The sequence below is a fragment of the Fomitopsis serialis genome, assembly GCF_022376445.1.
Source record: "Fomitopsis serialis strain Sig1Antser10 chromosome Unknown B0H18scaffold_11, whole genome shotgun sequence".
NCBI classification, from domain to species: Eukaryota; Fungi; Basidiomycota; class Agaricomycetes; order Polyporales; family Fomitopsidaceae; genus Fomitopsis; species Fomitopsis serialis.
Window position 1 is genome coordinate 139,918 of NW_025954971.1, and position 18,834 is coordinate 158,751.

General features: G+C 56.9%; 8 protein-coding genes across 8 annotated transcripts; 3 read left to right on the forward strand and 5 right to left on the reverse strand.

Moving 5' to 3' along the window:
• Positions 1-1,186: 1,186 nt before the first annotated feature.
• B0H18DRAFT_987114 (globin-like protein) lies at positions 1,187-2,823 on the forward strand. The gene is made up of 2 exons (XM_048044820.1): positions 1,187-2,082; positions 2,134-2,823. The coding sequence occupies exons 1-2, from the start codon at positions 1,417-1,419 to the stop codon at positions 2,707-2,709; spliced, it is 1,242 nt and encodes a 413-aa protein (XP_047897086.1). The 5' UTR covers positions 1,187-1,416; the 3' UTR covers positions 2,710-2,823.
• Positions 2,824-2,825: 2 nt separating this feature from the next.
• B0H18DRAFT_1208541 (uncharacterized protein) lies at positions 2,826-4,459 on the reverse strand. Its single transcript, XM_048036275.1, has 8 exons — positions 4,366-4,459; positions 4,091-4,303; positions 3,895-4,034; positions 3,723-3,837; positions 3,440-3,657; positions 3,347-3,381; positions 3,051-3,293; positions 2,826-2,987 (listed from the first exon to the last, which is right to left on the reverse strand). The coding sequence occupies exons 2-8, from the start codon at positions 4,158-4,160 to the stop codon at positions 2,894-2,896; spliced, it is 915 nt and encodes a 304-aa protein (XP_047897087.1). The 5' UTR covers positions 4,161-4,303; positions 4,366-4,459; the 3' UTR covers positions 2,826-2,893.
• A 275-nt stretch (positions 4,460-4,734) lies between these two features.
• On the reverse strand, positions 4,735-6,036 carry B0H18DRAFT_50950 (FAD dependent oxidoreductase-domain-containing protein). The gene is made up of 6 exons (XM_048038368.1): positions 5,946-6,036; positions 5,762-5,898; positions 5,296-5,697; positions 5,208-5,242; positions 4,903-5,149; positions 4,735-4,853 (listed from the first exon to the last, which is right to left on the reverse strand). The coding sequence occupies exons 2-5, from the start codon at positions 5,870-5,872 to the stop codon at positions 4,990-4,992; spliced, it is 708 nt and encodes a 235-aa protein (XP_047897088.1). The 5' UTR covers positions 5,873-5,898; positions 5,946-6,036; the 3' UTR covers positions 4,735-4,853; positions 4,903-4,989.
• On the reverse strand, positions 5,787-6,439 carry B0H18DRAFT_51001 (uncharacterized protein). The gene is made up of 4 exons (XM_048038369.1): positions 6,351-6,439; positions 6,217-6,299; positions 5,946-6,159; positions 5,787-5,898 (listed from the first exon to the last, which is right to left on the reverse strand). Exons 2-4 carry the CDS (start codon positions 6,257-6,259, stop codon positions 5,886-5,888), a joined length of 270 nt encoding a protein of 89 aa, XP_047897089.1. The 5' UTR covers positions 6,260-6,299; positions 6,351-6,439; the 3' UTR covers positions 5,787-5,885.
• Positions 6,440-7,047: 608 nt separating this feature from the next.
• On the reverse strand, positions 7,048-11,152 carry B0H18DRAFT_1083322 (uncharacterized protein; the record flags this gene model as incomplete). Its single annotated transcript, XM_048031653.1, has 7 exons — positions 7,048-7,869; positions 7,923-8,026; positions 8,076-8,328; positions 8,374-8,521; positions 8,593-9,237; positions 9,290-9,710; positions 10,450-11,152. 7 exons carry the CDS (start codon positions 11,150-11,152, stop codon positions 7,048-7,050), a joined length of 3,096 nt encoding a protein of 1,031 aa, XP_047897090.1.
• A 237-nt stretch (positions 11,153-11,389) lies between these two features.
• B0H18DRAFT_987125 (uncharacterized protein) lies at positions 11,390-12,256 on the forward strand. Its single transcript, XM_048044821.1, has 4 exons — positions 11,390-11,793; positions 11,855-11,953; positions 12,008-12,072; positions 12,120-12,256. Exons 1-3 carry the CDS (start codon positions 11,663-11,665, stop codon positions 12,015-12,017), a joined length of 240 nt encoding a protein of 79 aa, XP_047897091.1. The 5' UTR covers positions 11,390-11,662; the 3' UTR covers positions 12,018-12,072; positions 12,120-12,256.
• A 647-nt stretch (positions 12,257-12,903) lies between these two features.
• Positions 12,904-15,278, reverse strand: B0H18DRAFT_1115914 (uncharacterized protein; the record flags this gene model as incomplete). Its single annotated transcript, XM_048033334.1, has 8 exons — positions 12,904-13,038; positions 13,104-14,094; positions 14,144-14,265; positions 14,733-14,738; positions 14,791-14,891; positions 14,944-15,067; positions 15,121-15,161; positions 15,215-15,278. The coding sequence occupies 8 exons, from the start codon at positions 15,276-15,278 to the stop codon at positions 12,904-12,906; spliced, it is 1,584 nt and encodes a 527-aa protein (XP_047897092.1).
• Positions 15,279-16,102: 824 nt separating this feature from the next.
• B0H18DRAFT_987140 (D-amino-acid oxidase) lies at positions 16,103-17,816 on the forward strand. Its single transcript, XM_048044822.1, has 8 exons — positions 16,103-16,168; positions 16,228-16,346; positions 16,399-16,444; positions 16,496-16,632; positions 16,692-17,099; positions 17,154-17,188; positions 17,245-17,487; positions 17,556-17,816. The coding sequence occupies exons 1-8, from the start codon at positions 16,120-16,122 to the stop codon at positions 17,638-17,640; spliced, it is 1,122 nt and encodes a 373-aa protein (XP_047897093.1). The 5' UTR covers positions 16,103-16,119; the 3' UTR covers positions 17,641-17,816.
• Positions 17,817-18,834: the final 1,018 nt, after the last annotated feature.

Below are 18,834 nucleotides of genomic sequence, written 5' to 3' on the forward strand. Positions count from 1 at the left end.
AAGGAGACGTCGACTGCAGATTGTTCCGCGTAGTCGTTGCGATCGCTGGAGTCTGCGTGGTCGCGCGTTTTCCTTGCAACCAGCTTCCCGCCGTAGGGGCAGTTGTCGAAAATCGTCTGAGCAACTCTGCACTGCTCATGAATCCCATCAGCGATCGCGTTACATCAAGACAAAAATTTTCCGCACTACTTCAGTGCAGACGGCGCTCTCCCTCCTCATAAGCCTGGCCCTGTCGACATCGGGTATCTTGAACACGGATTCGGAGGGAAGGTCAGGACCCGGCATGTAATTGCCATAAACTGTGCAAAGTCCATCAGCACCGTCTTCAAACTCATCGTTTGAGCTCGTTTAAGCTCCAGTCTCGCTTGGCCTTAGGTCTAGTTGGCTTGGACTTGGGAAGTGAGCCCAGTGGGCGAGACGACGACGAATCTTGAGTTGAACAGCGCAGCCAGATCTCCGATCCGTGCAGCCACAGTCTGTCGCCGTGGCGGAACGCCTCCGCCACAGGCTTAATCAGGCAACTCGCGACAAGCGTTCACTGGCACTGCCAGTGGCACTGGCAGAAAGCCACACTGCTCCGCCCTCATCAAAGCCTCATAGTCCTCCCCCTCATCTCCAGTCTGGCCGTAGCGAAGATTTTGAACCGGCATTGAGCCGGACATTCTAGTTGTGCCCCCTCGTGCTGCCGTCCAGCGTCAGGGCCAATCGGCGTCGCGAAGTAAGTAGTTGTGATCCAAACATCTTGTGCGCCGCCAATGCGAAGTCTTGCGCGCATTGAATACTCGGTGATCGTCTGCCTGGACTTAGAGGGGGTGGAGGTGCTTGGTAACTGGTTTGCTGTGTTTCACTCAGGCTCCTCGGTCGGGCGGACACGGATGCAGCAGTGAGTCAGTGACAGGCCGGGTCTCTGAATGGTGCGTCTGCATCCTTGAACGAGCTCTGGACGAGTCAAAAGTGGATTCCGGCCCCTGGTCCCTGTGCGTCTCGGGCTCACACCACCTCGACATCGCGAGGGCATGCCTATGCCGGCGCTGTGCAGGCGCCGCCGACACCGGGAATTCCATGTCCTCACTGATGGATGGTGAAGCTCGTGACATCGCGACCTCGACCAGCCTGGTTTGCGATGACCTTTTCCCGACTCTGTCCAGTCTACGGCCCTGCAAGTCTCGTCGCAGTCGAGGCCTAATTAGCGCTTCAATGGAAGAAGTGTTTGTCGGAAGAGCATTTTTATTGTCTATCCTGAGTCCTGACCGGAATCACAACGTTCTCCACGAGCATAGTCGAGCAGTGTGATTGGCTGACCGGTGTGCATAAAGAGGATGGTAAATCGGTGCGGTAACATCACCGCATCGGTCTACCAGTCACCTCGCCTCCCATCTCATATTTTCATCGACGTCAGACGGGCTATCGCAGGCCATGTCCTTGACCCCGGAACAAGTGCAAATCATCAAGGCGACGGTCCCGGTGCTCGTCGAGCATGGGACCACCATCACTACCCGCTTCTACCAGAACATGCTCACGGCGCATCCCGAGCTAAACAACGTCTTCAACAACGCGCACCAGGTCAGCGGGCACCAGCCCCGCGCCCTCGCCATGGCGCTCTTCGCCTACGCCTCGCACATCGACGACCTCGGCGCGCTCGGCCCTGCCGTCGAGCTCATCTGCAACAAGCACGCGTCGCTCTACATCCGCCCGGAGCACTACGACATCGTGGGCACGTACCTCCTCGCGGCGATGAAGGAGGTTCTCGGGGATGCGCTCACGCCGGCGATCCACGACGCCTGGGCTGCGGCATACTGGCAGCTCGCGAAGCTCATGATCGACCGGGAGGAGCAGCTCTTCCAGGCGTCGCAGGGCTGGAGAGACTGGAGGGACTTCAAGATCCAGAGGAAGGTGCGCGAGAGCGACGAGATCACCTCGTTCTACCTCGTTCCGGTAGACGGTGGCCAGCTGCCCGGGTTCCTGCCCGGCCAATATATCTCCGTGCGGATGGAGGTGCCGGACCTTAAGGCCTTGCAGGCGCGGCAGTACTCGCTGAGCGACGCGCCAGGCAAGGCCTACTACCGTATCAGCGTCAAGCGGGTATGCCTCCTCCTCACTCTCAAACTCTCTCGTTGACGACGACCGTCTCAGGAAACGGGCCTCAACATGGCTGACCCCGGCTCGGCTGCGTACCCGGGCTACGTCTCGAACCTTCTGCACGACCACAAGCACGAAGGCGACGTCCTGCAGGTCTCGCATCCCTACGGCGACTTCTTCCTCGCTGCACCCACGGACGCGCCCGTCGTCCTCCTCTCCGCGGGCGTTGGCCTCACCTGCATCATGTCCATCCTCAACACGCTCACAGAGTCGGGGTCGCCCCGCCCGATCGCGTGGATCCACGCGGCGCGCGCGCAGAAGATTCGCGCGTTCGCAGCGCACGTCGCAGACATCGTGCACGCGCATGAGAACGTGCACACGGTGCTCTTCACGTCGAACCCGGCGGCGGAGGACGTGCGCGGCGTGCATTACCACCATGAGGGCCGGATGGACCTCGCTAGGCTGGATCGCGAGAAGGACCTATTCGTCGGCGATAAGCGGGCGCAGTACTTTGTGTGTGGGCCGACGTCGTTCATGGTGGATATGGAGAAGGCGCTGAAGGGATACAGCGTTGAGGACGAGCGGGTGCACTTAGAGTTGTTCGGGGCGGGTGGTGTACCGAAGGCTTAATGAGTTTTCCGATTTCCCCCCGGTAGAGTATGACCTCGACGAGGCTGTAATGGGGCTTATGTATCTGTAGACATCTCAGGGCGCATGTATCATTACATCTCAGCAACGAAGCACTTCTCCGCTCTCCACCGACTGCTCACGACGGCCTCGATCCTGCTTGATGTATCAAGGCTACGCCCCATGCTCAGTTATCCGCCTTACCGGCCAGAGCATTCTCGAGGAGGCTGACTGCGACATCCGCAGAGCCCCAAGAGCTCTCATAACCAGAGCTTCCGTGCCTGCAACATGACCCCGCAACCAGTCAGCCAACAGCAGTCCTCATGGAATGTGGTCGCACACACCCGTAGTTGAACACCATCGGCACCTGTCTACCGTCCTTCTTGTTCGTCACCCACTCCACGTCCAGCCGAAGGCCTCCATCGCGCGCCGGCCGCAACCCGCAGCCCACCTCGACGATGAGGGGACGGAGGTCGTCGATCGTCGGGGCTCGCTTCGCGCGCACTTCCGGTGGGGCGAGCTCGGGACAGAGCGCGAGGCACCGAGCGAGAATGTCCTCCGTCGTCTCGGGTCTGACAATAGGATACCTATGCGCACAGTTAGTAGGTCGTCGACGCGTTACTCCCAGTGGACTGCTCACCAGTCATCCACATCGCGCGTTCCGCCAAGGACAACCTGGACACAAGGGATGCGTCAAGATTGGAGAGAACGACAGTCTGTGGCCGGAGCTCACGTTCCCGTTCCTCCTCGGAATGATATAGGTGTCTCTGCCCGGACTTTCCTCGAGGCCAGCGGCCTTCTCGATCCACGGTGCGTGGATGAGAACCCGCTGCCCCCGGACAGGGTGCATCGCCTTGTCCTCCACGCCGCCGAGCGCCCGCGCACCGAGGCCGGCACAGATGATCAGTGCATCCACCGGTCGCTGAGCGGGCTTTCCAAGAGAGAACGCGTCTACGCCTCCCTCGATGATCTGGTTGACGTGTTGGACCGATCCCTGGCGATAGTCCCGCCCCGACTGAGGAAGCGAGCGAGGAGGTAGTTGAGGTAGGGCGTCGTGTCAATGGTGTAGGTGTCGAAGATGTAGCCGGACTTCGCTTTGGGATGCAAAGACTCCTTGGGCAACGGTTTTGGCTGCAGACGACCGACGTCACCTCTGTCTGCCTTCGTACATACAGAACCAGAACTTACATGGAAGAGACTTTCGTGATTCGTCGGAGTGATGTCTTCGAGGAAGGATTCGACAGATTGCAGACGGCGGAAGCAACCCTCCGCAGCACCCCCAGGAGCGGACAGCTCCAACATGACCTTCAGTGTCTCCTCGCGGATGGCTGCATCGTAATGAGTTAAGACTATCTCAAGACGATCGCATGTTGACTCTACGCACATTTCTGTCGTGGGTCATCCCCCAAGTACATCACTTGGTACGCACCCTGGTATGTCTCTCGGTATACCATTGTTACGATGGAACAATCAATGCTCACCGCCCACGGGCTGGTATACTTGATTGATCTAGGATCGGTGGGGAACGACTCAGCAATTACAGAAACGTCGTAACCTTTCTCAAGCAGTCTTATAGCGGTACTGAGACCGACAACCCCTGCAGTTCACCAGCCGATATGTCAGCATTGAAGACACAGGCCACAGAGTTGCGATCCGTACCTGCACCCAACGCAATCACGTCTTGGCAGATTCCGAACTTGACATGTACTAGGAACGAGCTATACGTGGCGAGCTGCAGGTTTATCCGGTGGGCCCAAGTTTATATACGCACGTATGCTTCCGCTAGCTATCTTATCCACGGTTTAACTCACTGCTTATCATGACGGCGGAAGGAGCATATGGAAGCCATGGGCAGATCCTATTGGCACAGAAGACGGTAGACGGCCATGCTATGTCGAAACCGGACGGCGCATTGTTCATGACGCCCGGGAAGCGACTGCAAGGAGTATACACCAAGGATCATCCTCGCGTTCTTCAGTGAATGTGCATCTTACAGCTCCCCTATACGAGTCACGGAGTCAGGTCTAGTCAGGGATTAGATCTTTAGACGCGGAGTATGACATCAGTCTTCCGTTAGGCCCTCCTCGAGCATATCGATCACAGCTGCAGCGCAGGCCCATGACGTTACGTAGCCCTTTCCAGCGTGTCTGCCAGCGCACGTCAGCATTCGAATCACACTCGAGTCAACAAGCGCACCCGTAGTTGTACACCAACAGCGTCTTCTTGATTCTATCATCCTTGGAAGGTTGAACCCATTCGGATTCTAGCCGGATCCCGCCCTCTCTAGCAGGTCGAAGCCGCATCCTGCCTCCACGATGAACGGGCGCAGGTCTTCAATGGTACCCGAGCGTTCCGTGCGGACCTCCGGCGGACGAGCTCGGGGCAAAGGATGAGGCAGCGTCGGAGGATATCATCTGTGACCTCGGGACGAACGATAGGAAGCCTACAATAAAAACAAAAATGGATAACACCGTCAACGAGTCTCGAAGGTTGCAGCATACCAGTCGTTCGGAGATTTGGTGCTCCCCAGCGAGACCTAGACGATACCCTTCAGTCATTTCCAAACATTCTCGGCGGGAACTAGCTTACCATTCCATTCTGCCGCGGAATGATGTACGTTTGATCACCTCCAGTCGAGTCACTGATCCGAGACGCCTCGGTGATCCACGGGGCCTTCAAAAGAATGACTTGACCCCTGTTGGGATAAACTGACTGGTCTTCAACGCCACCAAGGGTCCGTGCACCGAGGCCGGTACAAACTACCACGGCGTCGATGGGTGTTGCAGACGCAATGCCGCGGGCAAAGACGTCGACGCCGCCTTCTAATACCTGGTTGATGTGTAGCACCTTCCCTCGCACCACGGTTCCGCCTTGTGCCAAGAAGCGCGCCAGTAAATAGTTGATGTATCGAAGAGGATCTACGGTGTAGGTGCTGTAAGAGTAGCCACACTTGGCGTCAGCCACAAGGGAGTCGGTGGGGATCTGCCGGAACTCCACGGGACGATCAGCTCGCTATGACGATACGCTGAATGCCAGTGGTTGTAGGCGCACTTACGTTGGGCATCCAGTGGGCCTGCATGTTCAGCTCGTCCCGAAAGTATTCACGCTCCGTGATACGGCGCAGGCAGTGCTCCGCAGAACCACCCTGTCCTGCAAGCTCCCACATCACCTTGAAAGTATCATGTTCGAGCCCTAGACATATTGTCAACGTACATTCAATGGTGTGCGGATGAACTTACGTTGATCTCTCTCGTCTTTGCCTGTGTGCAACGCCTGATGCGCTCCCTGAGATCTGCGTGAAGAGCCTGTTAAATACAGGATATGGCACAGCGTACCGCCCAAGGACTCGTGTAGTCTGGTCGTTTGGGGTCACTTGGAATGTCTCTGCGATCACAGAAACCTGGTAGGTAGCTTTCTCTTGGATCGCGAGCGCCGTTGTGAGACCTGCTACTCCTACCAAAGTGACGTTGCCTGTTTCAGTTCCATTTTCGTCATCGTGAGAGGACGTACCTGCGCCAAGAACAATGATATAGCGTGGTCGTTCGCCGGGCATTGCTGAGCTGGGATCCTGTAGGCACCGGAATGCAAGCTTGCTGCGACCGCAATGAGGGTCTCGAAAGGCGAGCGGAATGTGCTTCGGTTACTTCTCGAGATACACACAAAGGTGGACTTTGCCGTTCCGCGATACGTGCCGACGGGATGTCTATTCATGATAGAGAACTTGCAGTTCGAATCATGCCGCAAGAAGCAGGTGACTACGTCTAGCTCATAGAATACGAGCGAAGCCATGTTCAGTCATGCTTATCAGACGTCTGGCTCTTCCAGTGTCTCATTTCCGCCGTCCGCGCGAACAGCGTACAACTCAGACTCCTGGCTGCTTCCACCGTTGACCCGCACTTGACTGAAAGGTTACGTACTTACCAGCATGATTTTTGGAGGTCCTGAGCTTCTGCGCATCCTTCGAAGCCATGCACAAAGATGCTGAAATTGTAGGAGCGGCTGAGGCAAGGTCAACGAGTTCTGTAAGCTGAGAAAACATCGTGTCAAGCTTGAGACGACCATACTTATATGTAGTTGGCTGTGAGAACATTTGAGTAGTGACGCAAACTTGAAGTGGCTGCTTCGGCAGGTTCCGCACGCTTGATGGAAAGCCTCTCCGAGTCCCTCACGTTTACAGTCGAGGAGACGAAGCAAAAATACGCCTATTCAATTTCGAGGCTGTCAGTGGAATACAATCAAGATGAATAATGGCCTACAGTGGTTAAATCGGCATAAATACCTACAACGAACATAGCATCTATGCAAGAACCTAAGGTATGAAGTCACAAGCACAACGTACTACTAATTACTCGATTCATACTCATACAGAGGGCCCGGTTCAAATCTCGCGCCTCTCCTACATGACTTCTCCAGCTCCACGAGCATGTCGCAGACACGGTCGCGCGAGTCTTCCAGAGCAACGGCGAGCTCCTCGTCCTCGAGCCGCCCGCCACTCGCGAACTCAAATGCTCGCGAGCCGAGCGCTGTCCGAAGCGCCATGTGCAGTGCTGCGTTGCGCTGTGATGGTGATGGTGGAGGTGAAAGGATGAAGGAAACGGACGTGGAGCAGGCGGGGAAGGAGGAGGGGAAGATGCGTCGGTAGATGATAGTCGCGCTGAGGAGAGACCGGATCTCCGCCTCATCCTTGCTCGCGAGGTCGTGTGCATCCTCGCAATCCGCGTCCTCGTCATCCTGGTATCTGGGCAGGACGTCCTCATGCATGCAGAAGCCGGTGTCCCAGATACGCTCGAGCAGCACCGCGAGCTCAGCGGTCCGCCCGCCGATCGACTTGCCAGCCTGCACCGTCTCCGTGCGTTCCTGCTCCTCACGATAGTCCTTCTCCGCATTGTACACCAGGCCCTCGCCCTCGGCGCACTCGTCCGCGCCTGCACAGGCGTCGTTCCGCACGACCGTGCGCACAAACAGCGCCGCAGCGTGCTTCCGAAGACGCGCGCGTATGAGGATCGCAGCGAGGACGCCGAGCGGGGTGCGCTTCTCGCATGCCGCGCAGCGACCCTTGCGCTCCGTCTCGTGCCAACGCTGCCACTTCTCCAGCCATTCCGCCGCGTCGTCCACGCTCATGTTGTCCAGGACGATCTTCTCGTGCGGACGCAGGAACTCGCGCTCCGCGCGGCATCCCAGAGCGCGGTGGCCTTCGAAGAGGAAACAGGGCGCACGATCATCGCCAGAGTCGAGAGGTCCGTGGTGGACGCTGCGAAGGTCGAGATATGCCATGACATGCACCAGTAAGTCTGCATACGAGTCGCCTTGCCGACTTTCCCTACGGCAGGATTAGCGCCAGGGATGTGCAAGAAGCGACGGAAGCTTACCATCGAACGCGACGAGCTCGCCTAACCGCACCCAGGCGCGCTGCTCGAGTTGGTTGAGCTCAATGCCTCGGTCGACCCTACCGGCCTTGATGACACCCTGCATCAGCCCGAGGACGCCGTCCGACACACCCAGAGCCCGGCGCAGGAGCACAGCCTCGTCGGGCGAGCCACGGCACGTTGGGTGCAGCGCGTCGAGGAGAACCTTCATGAGCGCAGCATCCCGAGGAGCGCGGGACTTCGTGACGCGAACCGTCTCGACGATCGTCTCCGGCGCCGGCTCAGCGGGATGTGCATGCACGGCACGAATCCGCGAAGTGATCGAGGAGAGCACAGACAAACCGCGGGCACGTCGGAGCGCGCCCGACAACCACGGGACGATGACGTAGAAGAACACCAGAGTAGAGACCAATAGATGGACGCCCTGCACGACCTCGTTCATGCCGAGGCTGCTCACTGTAGGCACAGAGGGCGTTGGGAATGCCGGCTGGGAGTACGCAGGTTGGTGAGGGGTCAAGACCGTCCCTGGTGCGCGTGGCCAGTATGTGTCTGCGTATAAGTATGCGTCCGGGTAGCAAGCGGGTTGTTGAACACGGAGAAGAACGCAAACGCGGCGAGCAGGTACTGCTGCGCCGGCGCCTGCTGCGCGCTCTGTTCTGCGGACTGGCCCGTGCTGTCCTCCATCTTGACGTCCATGGGGAATACCGGGGGCACAGTCAACGCGACGGGCGCAGAGGCAGCCTGGATGGCAGCGGGGATAGGGGGAAGCGGGTTCTTGCGTGGGCGGCCGCGCTTGCGCTTCTCTGGTGCTGCACCTGGGACGCCTGGCGCAGCAGCGACAAATGGTAGGAGTGCGAGTACGGGCGCGGGCGCGACTGCGGGACGAGGCGGCTTCTCCTTCTCCTTCTTCGCAGGCTTTGACACCTTTGGCTTCTTCCTCGCGCGGCCTTCCTCGTCATCGCTGTCTTCCCCATCCCCATCCTCGTCATCACTGCCGCCCGCCGCCCCCTCATCCTCGATCTCGTCCTTCTCCTCGCCGCCGAAGCTCTCTCGCCATTCACGTTCCCACTCCTTCAAAAGTGCCGGACCGCCGACGAGACCCGCAATGAGGGACTTCAGCCCATCTTGCTCCCGCTTCAAGCGCGCCTCACGCTTCTTGAGCACCCTGGCAGGCGTCAGACACAATGGGACGGCATCATAACTCAGATAACACATACTTGATGTACTCAGCGGCCTTTCCCAGCACGTTGGCCTTGCTCATCTTGCGCGCTACCTTCACGCCATCCACAAAGCCGCGCGAGTCCACAACGTCGCTGAACGGATTCTGGGCGTTGTTCGCCTTCGCCTCCAGCACGCGCAGCGCAGGCACGGCTTGCTTCAAGCCAGTGATGCGTGCGTTAAGGTTCGTGCGGTATCTCCGCTCGATCGTCGTGTGACTCGTCTTTGGCCGCCCGATCACGGACTGCACGGGTGGCTGCTGCGGTAGCTGCTGCGGCTCCACGGGCGAGTCGCTCTTCGGCGAACTCAGCGACGAAGACGAAGAGTCCGGGCTCGGGACGCTCTTCGGCGGGCTTTGCCTACTGGGCACGGACAGACTAGGGCGCGGGAGCCTCGGAATAGGAAGCTTGGCTTGGCCGCCTGCGACGAGACAATTGTCAGTACGATTCATGAGTGTACATAGTGCAAAAACAACAGCAAATCGGCGCTGAGCAAATGGCGACATGGATGGCTCAACTGTCCCAGGCTAGCAATTGTCTCTAACGCAACACATGCGGCTTAATGCACATTTTTCTGCGTCTGCATGGTGCAGTGAAGAATTGCCTGTCGCCCTCCTCATACAGAACCATCTGCAACCAAGGTTGGTGGGCAACTACGGCAATATGCTGCGAGTGGTTCGCAGGGAACTACCATGTTCGTGAAGTTGTGTTCCAACATGTTTAGCGTGACAGCGTGGTGGACGACGAACATCCAACTGCACGGCATCCAAAACGCTTCTATGTGATGGGGCCCATCCTCTATTGCTCTCTCGGACGACGAGGGAAAGACGTATGCAACACGTCAAAGTCCAGCATCAAGCGTCTCCACATTGGATATTCTGTTGACATACCTCCTCTGCAGGTCACCGCTGCAAAGGAGATACGCAACTCAGTGCGCGCTACTGTACCTGCTGATGCAGGACACACTGTGACCGGACACCCCCTATCGCAAACGGGGAGCCGTGAACGGAGCGCACTGGTATCGCCCCATTCCGCTCATTTCCCGAATCACCAATTTCGTGATGAGCGCAATGATGGGGAGCCGAACAGGTAGGGAAACCAGCAATGGGCCATCCAAAGGCGGATAATCCAAGAAAACGGTGCTCGTACGATTTACTCACCTGCTGCGGCCATTTGCTGCACCTGTGCGCTGACGGGGACAGCAAGTGTGACGCCCGCCATCTGGCGCACCTTATGCGCGAGCTCCTGTGCCGGGTCGCTGAGATAGCTCTCACTCGGTGGTGAGCTGCTGGCCGAAGCGCTGCTGCTGACAGATGCGTTGTCCATGACCGGAGAGAGCGAGGCGCCAGATGAAGAGGAGGATGTGATGCTGAGTCGCCGGCCAGTCTCAGGCTGTATGTGCTGCTGTTGAAGCCAATCCATGTCTTCGGTTGTAGGGTAGAGCAGTCCCTGGTTCTGATCAGAGGCTTGTCCTGAATACAGGTTCTCCGGGGCCATAGCGAGGCCCTGGTCGAACATAGAGCCAAAGTGCAGTGCGCTGGGGTCAATTGCCATGTTTGGGTCAAAGTCTAGGTCCATGGGAAGTGAGAAGTTGAAGTCGCTGAAGTCAGGCATCTTGGTGTTATTCTCTGCGCGCGCCCACGCCGCGAGCTGCTCCCAGTCCGGCGGTGTGTGTGCGGACGACTCGTCCGAGGCCGTATCCGAGTTTGTATTCTGAGAGATCGTCTGCAGCAGAATGTCGAGGGACTCCTCGGAGCTGAGCTGGGAGAAGTCAATGGTCGGGGAGGACGAGCTGGTCGACGACGCGCTCGACGACGCACCCGACGAGGCGGAGGTCGAGGAGCAGAGGGGCGGCGTCGACATGGTGGTTACCTGGCAGGATGGGGAGTTGGGGTCGCAGTCGCAGGGTCCAGGGACGGCATCGGCCCACTTTCGATTTCCTAATGAATCCCCATCGGAGCGCCCAATTCAAACTCCACAACGCGTCCATCTCAATCTCAGATCTCTCCTTCATTGCTCGGCCGCACGTGCCTCTAAACAGCTCCATCCCTTGCTCGCACGAAACTTTATCGAATCCGCTTCCAATGATGGTTTAAAAATGCAGCCTAGGAGACAGCACGACTGGATCGGCATATGCTCCTCGGGATGCGCTGACTTCAGACACAGGCAAAAAAACCGGACACGAAAGGCTGTGCTTCTCCTGAGTCCAGCTCCGTGGGTGGGAACCCACCAGAAGAAGACCAGCCGAGGCTGTTAAAGACGCACCTTCCCCGCAAGTTAGATACGCAGTAGAACCGCTCAGGAACATTAAGCGCTACCTTCAATGCGGTAGCCTTGCGTAGTCTATCATTTCCGTGACGCTGGGAGGCACCAATGACGTTTGACGGCCAATCTGCGGGTGTAACGAGACTCCAGTTGTACCTATCGCAAGGATCTATGGTTAGAAATCTTGCTGCTCTCAATTCAATGGATCTAGGGACCGCATGGTATGCGGCAGACAAAGCCTAGTGACCGCTGCTGGTCAGAAGAAGCATAGGAACGTAAAAGCAAGGCTAGACACTGTACCACGCTGCAGACGCTATGGATGCGTCATATCAGGGCCAGTCAGCACGGCACACCGATAAGAACTCTGAGCTCGAGCCCGAACACTGTTTCGAGTTGCCTCTGGTCAGAGGTCAACGGACACCTTCAAACAAGATAACAGAACCTGTCGCACACCATGAGATGACATCGATGCCGACAATTGATTCGTGGTTGTATCTGCCGAATATGCTATTGTGTAGCTGGTCCAATGTTGAGCTTGTAAGTATAAGACGAGCTAAGAGCATACCTCGGCAGCAATGGTTCATGTGAAGGTACGCCACTAACGCTCGAATACACAGACCCGTCGAACGCTTCTCGGACACCTGCCACAGAACGATGAGCTCAAAGTGATCCGGGTGCATATCTTAACGCGACGCACACCGAGAGGAACGGACTCTCGGGGCGAACGAGTGCGTATGATCGCCGAGAACAGGCGACCTGACGGACATGTCATTCAAGCTCATGTTCGAAGCGCTAACGCGCACGCCACGGTTAGATGCTGTCGACATCCGTTGTATGCACTGGGCGATCGAGCCTGTCAAGACTGGTATGCTTCATCAGCGCAGAAGGCTATGTTCACGACACACCAAGGAGCAGACGCACGCACTGGTGATCATTGGTTCTGCAGACGAACGCCACGATCAACCCCACCCATGAGAGAATATATGCTCACCACCTGCCTGTCGAGCAACCTAAGCTCAAGCTCAGTGCACCAAGTCATTTAGCCACGCACCATTTCCGACGAGTACGGTTGGTTTGCCCATAAGCTCATCTTCTCTATTTTGCAACTCCGTGACGGTCACTGCACCTGTAACATAAACGCATCAGCGAGTGATGTACACGAACTAAGCTTGCAGTCCCTCGGCGTATGCAAAGGATGGAGCCGGGAGAGTCAATACATTCGAGAGCGGCGTGGGCAGAGGTATTACATCAGTTAATACAAGTAACAATACAGCAATCTGGGAGCAATACACCTGATCAATCAAAGATTACAAAGAGAGTCCAACACACACTAGCACTGCACGTTATCATCACACAACTTCCACGAAGTTCGCGGGGAAGATGCCCTCCCGGCCCTCAAGCTTCCCCGTCCACCACGTATTCACGTCGCCGCTCTTCTTCGTCACAGTAATCACCTGTCCCTTCGTAAACGAAAGATCGCCCGGCTGTCGGACGACACCCGCCAAAGTCAGATACGCACTACCCGCGCTGATTCGCCGAGAGGACACACCTGGACTGCTTTGAAGTTGTACAGGGCAATAGCGCGGGCGACGCCCTCCTGCGGCTTGAGCGGCTGTGAGAGCTCGGCCTTGGGCGCAATTTTCGGCGTGAAGCTGATCTTCGCCGGCCTTTCGCTGTAACTGAGATCGTCCAGGTCGTCGCGCGACTCAAATGGATCGCGCTGTGAGTGCGACTCGACGCTCGATAGCGAAGACGGTGCGTAGGCGCTGAACACGCGCCGGTGGCTCGTGGTGTCCAGTCCGCCGTTCGAGCGCGATCCACCGAACGGATTTCGGTCGTGCAAGTCGTTGTCGTTGTCGCCTGATGACCTCGCTGGGGCCTTACCGGACACGCTCAGGTTTGGATGCCGCCGCAGCTGCTCATCCGATACATAGTCCGAATCAAATCTCGTATCGAAGTATCCCGTCGTCGGGTTCGACCCACGGTTCAGTTGTGATGGTTGGTCCTCCCAAGCACGCCGGCTCCCTGGCGAACTGTCCAGCGCTCCCAAGTCCGATGGCACCGGCGCGCGACTCGGGTCGTGGAAGTCGTTCTCGAAGTACGCGCCCGATGTCTTGCGTTTTCCCCAGCTCGCGGGCGGGAACCCGAAGCTGCTGTTCCGCGACCGATTCTTCGCGCTTGGCCGTGCGCCCACGCCGAACTCCGTTTGTGGCGAGCCCGCACCGGAGAGCGCGTCTGCCCCGAGATCGAGCGGAGTGGGGTGCTCATTACGGGGGCTCTCGATGCCATCGAACGCGTACGGGGTATCGCGCGAGCGGAGTTCCTCGACCCACGGCCTGTTGCCTGGCATACCGGTGCATGCCTCGAGCGTCCTAATGAGTGGCATTGCCCACTCTGGGGGGGTGATCGCGCCGCTGAGCAGCGACTTGGCCGAGACGTCTGAGTGATACGCTTGTGCATTGGCGTCTTGGCGTTCGACGATGACTGAACCCTCTATCGATACGCCACCGAACAGGCCTCGTGTTTTTGAATAGCTGTACCTATGGCAGACGTTAGGCATACACTACACGGTCAGATGATCATACTTACATCGCAGCCATCTTTCCGCTGGAGTTCACGGATCCGATCGCCTCGCCATTGCGGCCTAATGGGCCAACAGCAATGCTCATGTTGCCACCTAATGTGAGTGACCCAGCGGACATGAACGTCCTCTAAGACTTCGTGTCAGCATCGTGCTCGCTGCGAGGATGCACAGAATGCATAGTCAATCATAGAACCCCATGTGTATAGGGCATGCGTAATGGCCGTTTTTGTCATAATCAAGACGTGAACAGCAGGCGCGTTTCACACGACGAGCTATACAGCAGTCAGTAGCACACGCGCATAGGCGTCAAGAATAATGCTAGTGTGCTGCTCTTCGGTGAGCCAACGACGCAACTGTCTGTGGCCGAAGACGCAGAGTTAAGGCCGCCAACTGAAGGTCTGTCTCCCTTAGGAGCATGCACTGTGCTGTCCCCGTCGTCCAACAGGCTCGAGGACTCTGCCTTCGGCATTCCTTCGGCGCAGCACTTCGCAGAAGGGAAGGCCGAAATGACAATGACTCGAGCACCACGACCGACGGCGCCTGATTTGCGGAATAGGGACCAGGGTTAATCCTAGAACACGGACTTCGACTTACCACTGCCTATAGCACACGTCAGACTGGCCATGCACATCCAGCAGACGACAGCACTCACAGATCTCGAGTTCAGGACGACCAGGAAGTCCGTCATCTCCGCACCCGCCTGCCCTCCAACACCCAGACCGGCGGAGCCTATCGCGCTAGGCGCTGACCATGCTGCGGAAAACGGTGAGCGTGCGAGCGCAGTGGTACGAGCGCGGCGACTCACATCCGTCCTCAAGTCTCGCGATCACGACGCCTGTCCCTGCGCGGGCAGAGAACAGGAAGCCGGCTTTGAAGATGGTGAAAATAGCGAACCCCTTCGCGTTCTGGAGCACATTCCTCGGGATAACCTGGAGGTTGCTTCAGCTGTCGCTTACTTCGCCTTGCGCAAGGGGTGACGCACCCCGTCAAGACCATTGTTTCCGCTATCAACAAACGACTTGACTGAAAGCACGAGGTCGTCAGTAAGGCATAGAGGCATGAGTAGAGGCTCGTACATATCTTCGCAGCCTTTGCGCATTCCTTGGGAAGAGGTTGAGGTAATGGCGTGTTCAGCTTCATGGTGGTAAGAAAGGAAGAAGTAATTTGTATTTCAGTCAGTCTCGGGGTGAAAAGAGTGGCATTTCATCGAGAACCATAGTCACATGCGGAGGAGACGGGAGAGGAGTACTGGATTGCCTCACAGCCACCGCAGCGCCACTCGGCCGAGGCCATTTTCCGTCTCCGTCACAATCTTGATACCCTTCCGCGGTCTGCCGGCGACTGGCCGACGGACGGAGTCCGCGTTTCTGACTCCGACAATGGCTATAGGCGTCGCTTCGCGCCACTTGTTTTTCTTCTCCTGCGCCGACACCTTATCACCTCCTCCCATGCCTTGCTCACTGGGAAGAGGCCATTTGTCGATTGGCGTAGACATAATTGGCTCCTCTTTCGCTAGCAGCTCTAGGTTCGCTCTGACGAACTCGATGATGGATTTCTAGATAGTAGTGAGAGCCACATTCGTATCGAATCTGTGTTGATGATGTCGCTTTCACCGCAATGCATCCCGTTTTACTCATGCCTGTCTTCAAAATCAGGAAGTTGACTGTTGGCCTGAGGGCTTTCAGTCGATCGCGATGGGCCACACGTGAAAATGTCGATTCGGTGGTACTGACATCCTACCACAAGGGCAGAGGCAGCCTGGAGGCGATCGCAGACACATTTTCGCAAATCAGTCCGGCGCTTTGCATCGACTTTGGCAGGCAGAGAGCCCATGAACCGCACAGACAGCTATTCAGATTCGTAGAGATAGCCGCTGCTATCGCAGGTCATCCTTCGGTCTCGAGCGTCGAGTCAGCCCACGGCTGGTATATATACCCTGTTGAGAGCCCGGTGGGTCAATCTATCCCCACACTAATTCGTCATGGCATCTCATCTCAATGCAAACAAGAATGTGGTGGTTTTGGGAGCAGGTGCGTGCTGCTTATCCGTATTGTAAGTGCTCTTGTGCGGGCGCTGATGGTGTCTGTAGGCGTCGTTGGTCTCACCACCGCCGTTTTGGCCCAGGAGAAGGGCGGCTATGACGTGACTATCATTGCAGAACGCTTCCCTACCGACCCAAAGTCCATCGACTACTGCAGTGCGTGGGCTGTGAGCACAACGTTCCCATGATATCCGAGCCTCACTCACCGATGATGGCCAGGGAGGTCATCACGTCAGCTTCGCCAATGGCGATGAAAGGATGCAGAGTATGAGTGATGTGCCCATTTGGTGGCTCAGTACTGATGTGCGTCGTGCAGAAATCGACTCCGCGACGTTCAAAAGGATGTGGGAGCTCTCAGAGCCCCGCGCTGACGCAGAACATTGCTTCCTTCGCATTCAGGAGACCCAATTCTTCTATGACGGCCGGGATGGTCATTACGAGTGGTATCCCGACGTACGTGACTTGTTTGGTTCTACGTGCGCGACAGATGATCCACTATGCACTTCATCCAGTATGACCCCCTGCCCGAGGACTCCCTCGTCAGCGTTCCAGGTGCGAAGACCGGCTGCACGTTCAACACTCTAACCTTCGACGCCCCGAAGTACGTCGCCTACCTACTAGCGCGCTTCCTCTCGCGCGGCGGCTCCATCGTTCGCGGCAAGGTCTCGCACATCAGCCAGATTGTAGAAGGCGGAGTAGACCTGTTCGCGCGCGGAAAACTATCGACAAGGCCGGTCGATGCCGTTATCGTCTGCGCGGGTCTAGGCGCACGCACACTCGGAGGTGTAGAGGACCAGGCGGTGTACCCTGTGAGGGGCCAGGTCTTGCTCATCAAGGCTCCATGGATACGATTCGGAAGGACTGCGAGTCATAACGAGGACGGGCTTTGGACATATGTGATCCCGAGACGAAACGGCGAGGTGAGGTGTGTCAGTACTGTATTTCGACTCGACTCACACTTTTCGCACATCCAGGTGATCATCGGAGGAACGAAGATGGAGAACGACTGGTGAGTGTCTTCTGGGTAGCTACCAATGCGTCTGCAAAGATAGACACGCGACACAGGTATCCCGCCGCGCGCCCCGAGACTACGGAAGACATCTTGCAACGTTGTCTGGCATTCTGTCCAGAGTTAGCACCGCCTGAAATCCGTGCGCAGCGTGCGCCGACAGTGGACGATCTTCGTGCGCTCATCCTGGAGGCTGGAGTCGGGCTCAGGCCTGCGCGCAAAGGAGGTTTACGCTTGGAAGTCGAGTGGGTAACCAACCCCAGGGGCAACGTTAAGATACCGATGGTCTTCAATTACGGGTATGCGTTCTCCAGTCACTCAGGGCTGCTGAGGGGTCGAGTCTCACTGTTGGACTGCCCTTTTACAGACATAGTGGGTCCGGTTTTCAGTCGTCGTGGGGGTCAGCGGAGGTTGCGTTGGAACTGATGGAGAATGCGTTTTGCGCTGCTTGAATTGGATTCATGATGTATGGTATGCGATGTCACCCAAGTCAAAATTGCGAACACATAGCCCTCAGTCCTGCGATCTCTCAGATTTAGCTCACTGGTCCATGATGTGTAACCTCTCAGGCCTGTAAGTGAACACCCTACCAGAGCCAGATTACTCGTATACTAAAGCAGATCCGGTGAATTCGTTTGCACCTGTTTGGACCAGCGCTTCTGTCTACGTCTGTGGCTGAGTAAAACTCGATGTGGCCGATGCGCCGTTATGCCTCGCGCCATTTGCATTAGCCGTTACCAAGCTGCAGTAATCTATGTCTTTTTTCTGTGTTTTATGCAGACCATCGCTACCAATTGACTGTAAGTCTGCGGAAGCGCGACGCATCCCGACTGCCTTCCCGAATACAGCAACTGGCTATTGCCTCATTGAGCTGCTTTGTAACACTACCGCCCTCCGACTCGGATCCAATCAAGTCGCTGTCCCCGCCCGCTCAGCGCATGGCTACATGCAGTGTTGCACGACGCCCTTCCCCTCTCTGCGTCTGTACCTCCTGTGTCATGCATTCTGTGCCTCTACCCCTGTCTTTGTGTTTGTCTCCCAAAATGGTAAGGCTGCCTGTTGTCTTTGTGTCGATCAGATCTAACGTGTTATTGTTATGCGTTCCACTGTATTTCTGCCCGCTGCCTGCCCGCCGTTTTTGACGTGCTGTCCCGCAACTCCCGCGATGACCAACCTTCTTCTCTTCGGCTTTGTATCCCTCATCGACGGCCGTCGTTCATCACTTGAAGCGCTAACCGCCAACGCGGTACTTCGACGTTCCACAACTACTATGCCACCTTGATCGAATGCTCGAACGGCAGCGACATTCCGGCTGAGCTGCGCGTGTACAGCCCTCCAAACGACACTGTCTTAGCTGACAATACTATTGCTTACGTCATCGCGTGTGCCTACTGTCCTTCTGCCGGCATGGCTTTGCTTGATGCTATCCAGCTCACACCTTTCTACGGCGATCCATCTCTCGGGGACGAATATGATCAGAGTGTTCTGTCCTTCCCGCCCACCATCATTGGCATCGGAACGGTTGCGTCCGCGTATGATGTGCTTGCAGACGGCCAATCAAAGTCATTCCCTGTTATCGCCCATGAGCGCGTGCGCGACGAAAGTAAAACATCTACTATTCAGTAAGTGTAATTACAACACTGTCT

Excerpts from the sequence above, each read along its gene's own strand:
- B0H18DRAFT_987114 (XM_048044820.1), top strand. The coding sequence starts at position 1,417 with ATGTCCTTGACCCCGGAACAAGTGCAAATCATCAAGGCGACGGTCCCG. Across the intron at positions 2,083-2,133 it reads ACCGTATCAGCGTCAAGCGG|GAAACGGGCCTCAACATGGC; the intron begins GTATGCCTCCTC and ends CGACCGTCTCAG.
- B0H18DRAFT_1208541 (XM_048036275.1), bottom strand. The coding sequence starts at position 4,160 with ATGGTATACCGAGAGACATACCAGGGTGCGTACCAAGTGATGTACTTG. Across the intron at positions 4,035-4,090 it reads GGATGACCCACGACAGAAAT|CCATCCGCGAGGAGACACTG; the intron begins GTGCGTAGAGTC and ends ATTACGATGCAG. Across the intron at positions 3,382-3,439 it reads TTCCGAGGAGGAACGGGAAC|GTTGTCCTTGGCGGAACGCG; the intron begins GTGAGCTCCGGC and ends CCTTGTGTCCAG.
- B0H18DRAFT_50950 (XM_048038368.1), bottom strand. The coding sequence starts at position 5,872 with ATGTGGGAGCTTGCAGGACAGGGTGGTTCTGCGGAGCACTGCCTGCGC. Across the intron at positions 5,698-5,761 it reads AGGCCCACTGGATGCCCAAC|TTCCGGCAGATCCCCACCGA; the intron begins GTAAGTGCGCCT and ends CGTCCCGTGGAG. Across the intron at positions 5,243-5,295 it reads TTCCGCGGCAGAATGGAATG|GTCTCGCTGGGGAGCACCAA; the intron begins GTAAGCTAGTTC and ends GGTATCGTCTAG.
- B0H18DRAFT_51001 (XM_048038369.1), bottom strand. The coding sequence starts at position 6,259 with ATGCCCGGCGAACGACCACGCTATATCATTGTTCTTGGCGCAG. Across the intron at positions 6,160-6,216 it reads TATCATTGTTCTTGGCGCAG|GAGTAGCAGGTCTCACAACG; the intron begins GTACGTCCTCTC and ends TCACTTTGGTAG.
- B0H18DRAFT_987125 (XM_048044821.1), top strand. The coding sequence starts at position 11,663 with ATGACGTTTGACGGCCAATCTGCGGGTGTAACGAGACTCCAGTTGTAC. Across the intron at positions 11,794-11,854 it reads TGGTATGCGGCAGACAAAGC|CACGCTGCAGACGCTATGGA; the intron begins CTAGTGACCGCT and ends TAGACACTGTAC.
- B0H18DRAFT_987140 (XM_048044822.1), top strand. The coding sequence starts at position 16,120 with ATGGCATCTCATCTCAATGCAAACAAGAATGTGGTGGTTTTGGGAGCA. Across the intron at positions 17,100-17,153 it reads TCCCGAGACGAAACGGCGAG|GTGATCATCGGAGGAACGAA; the intron begins GTGAGGTGTGTC and ends TCGCACATCCAG. Across the intron at positions 17,488-17,555 it reads CCGATGGTCTTCAATTACGG|ACATAGTGGGTCCGGTTTTC; the intron begins GTATGCGTTCTC and ends GCCCTTTTACAG.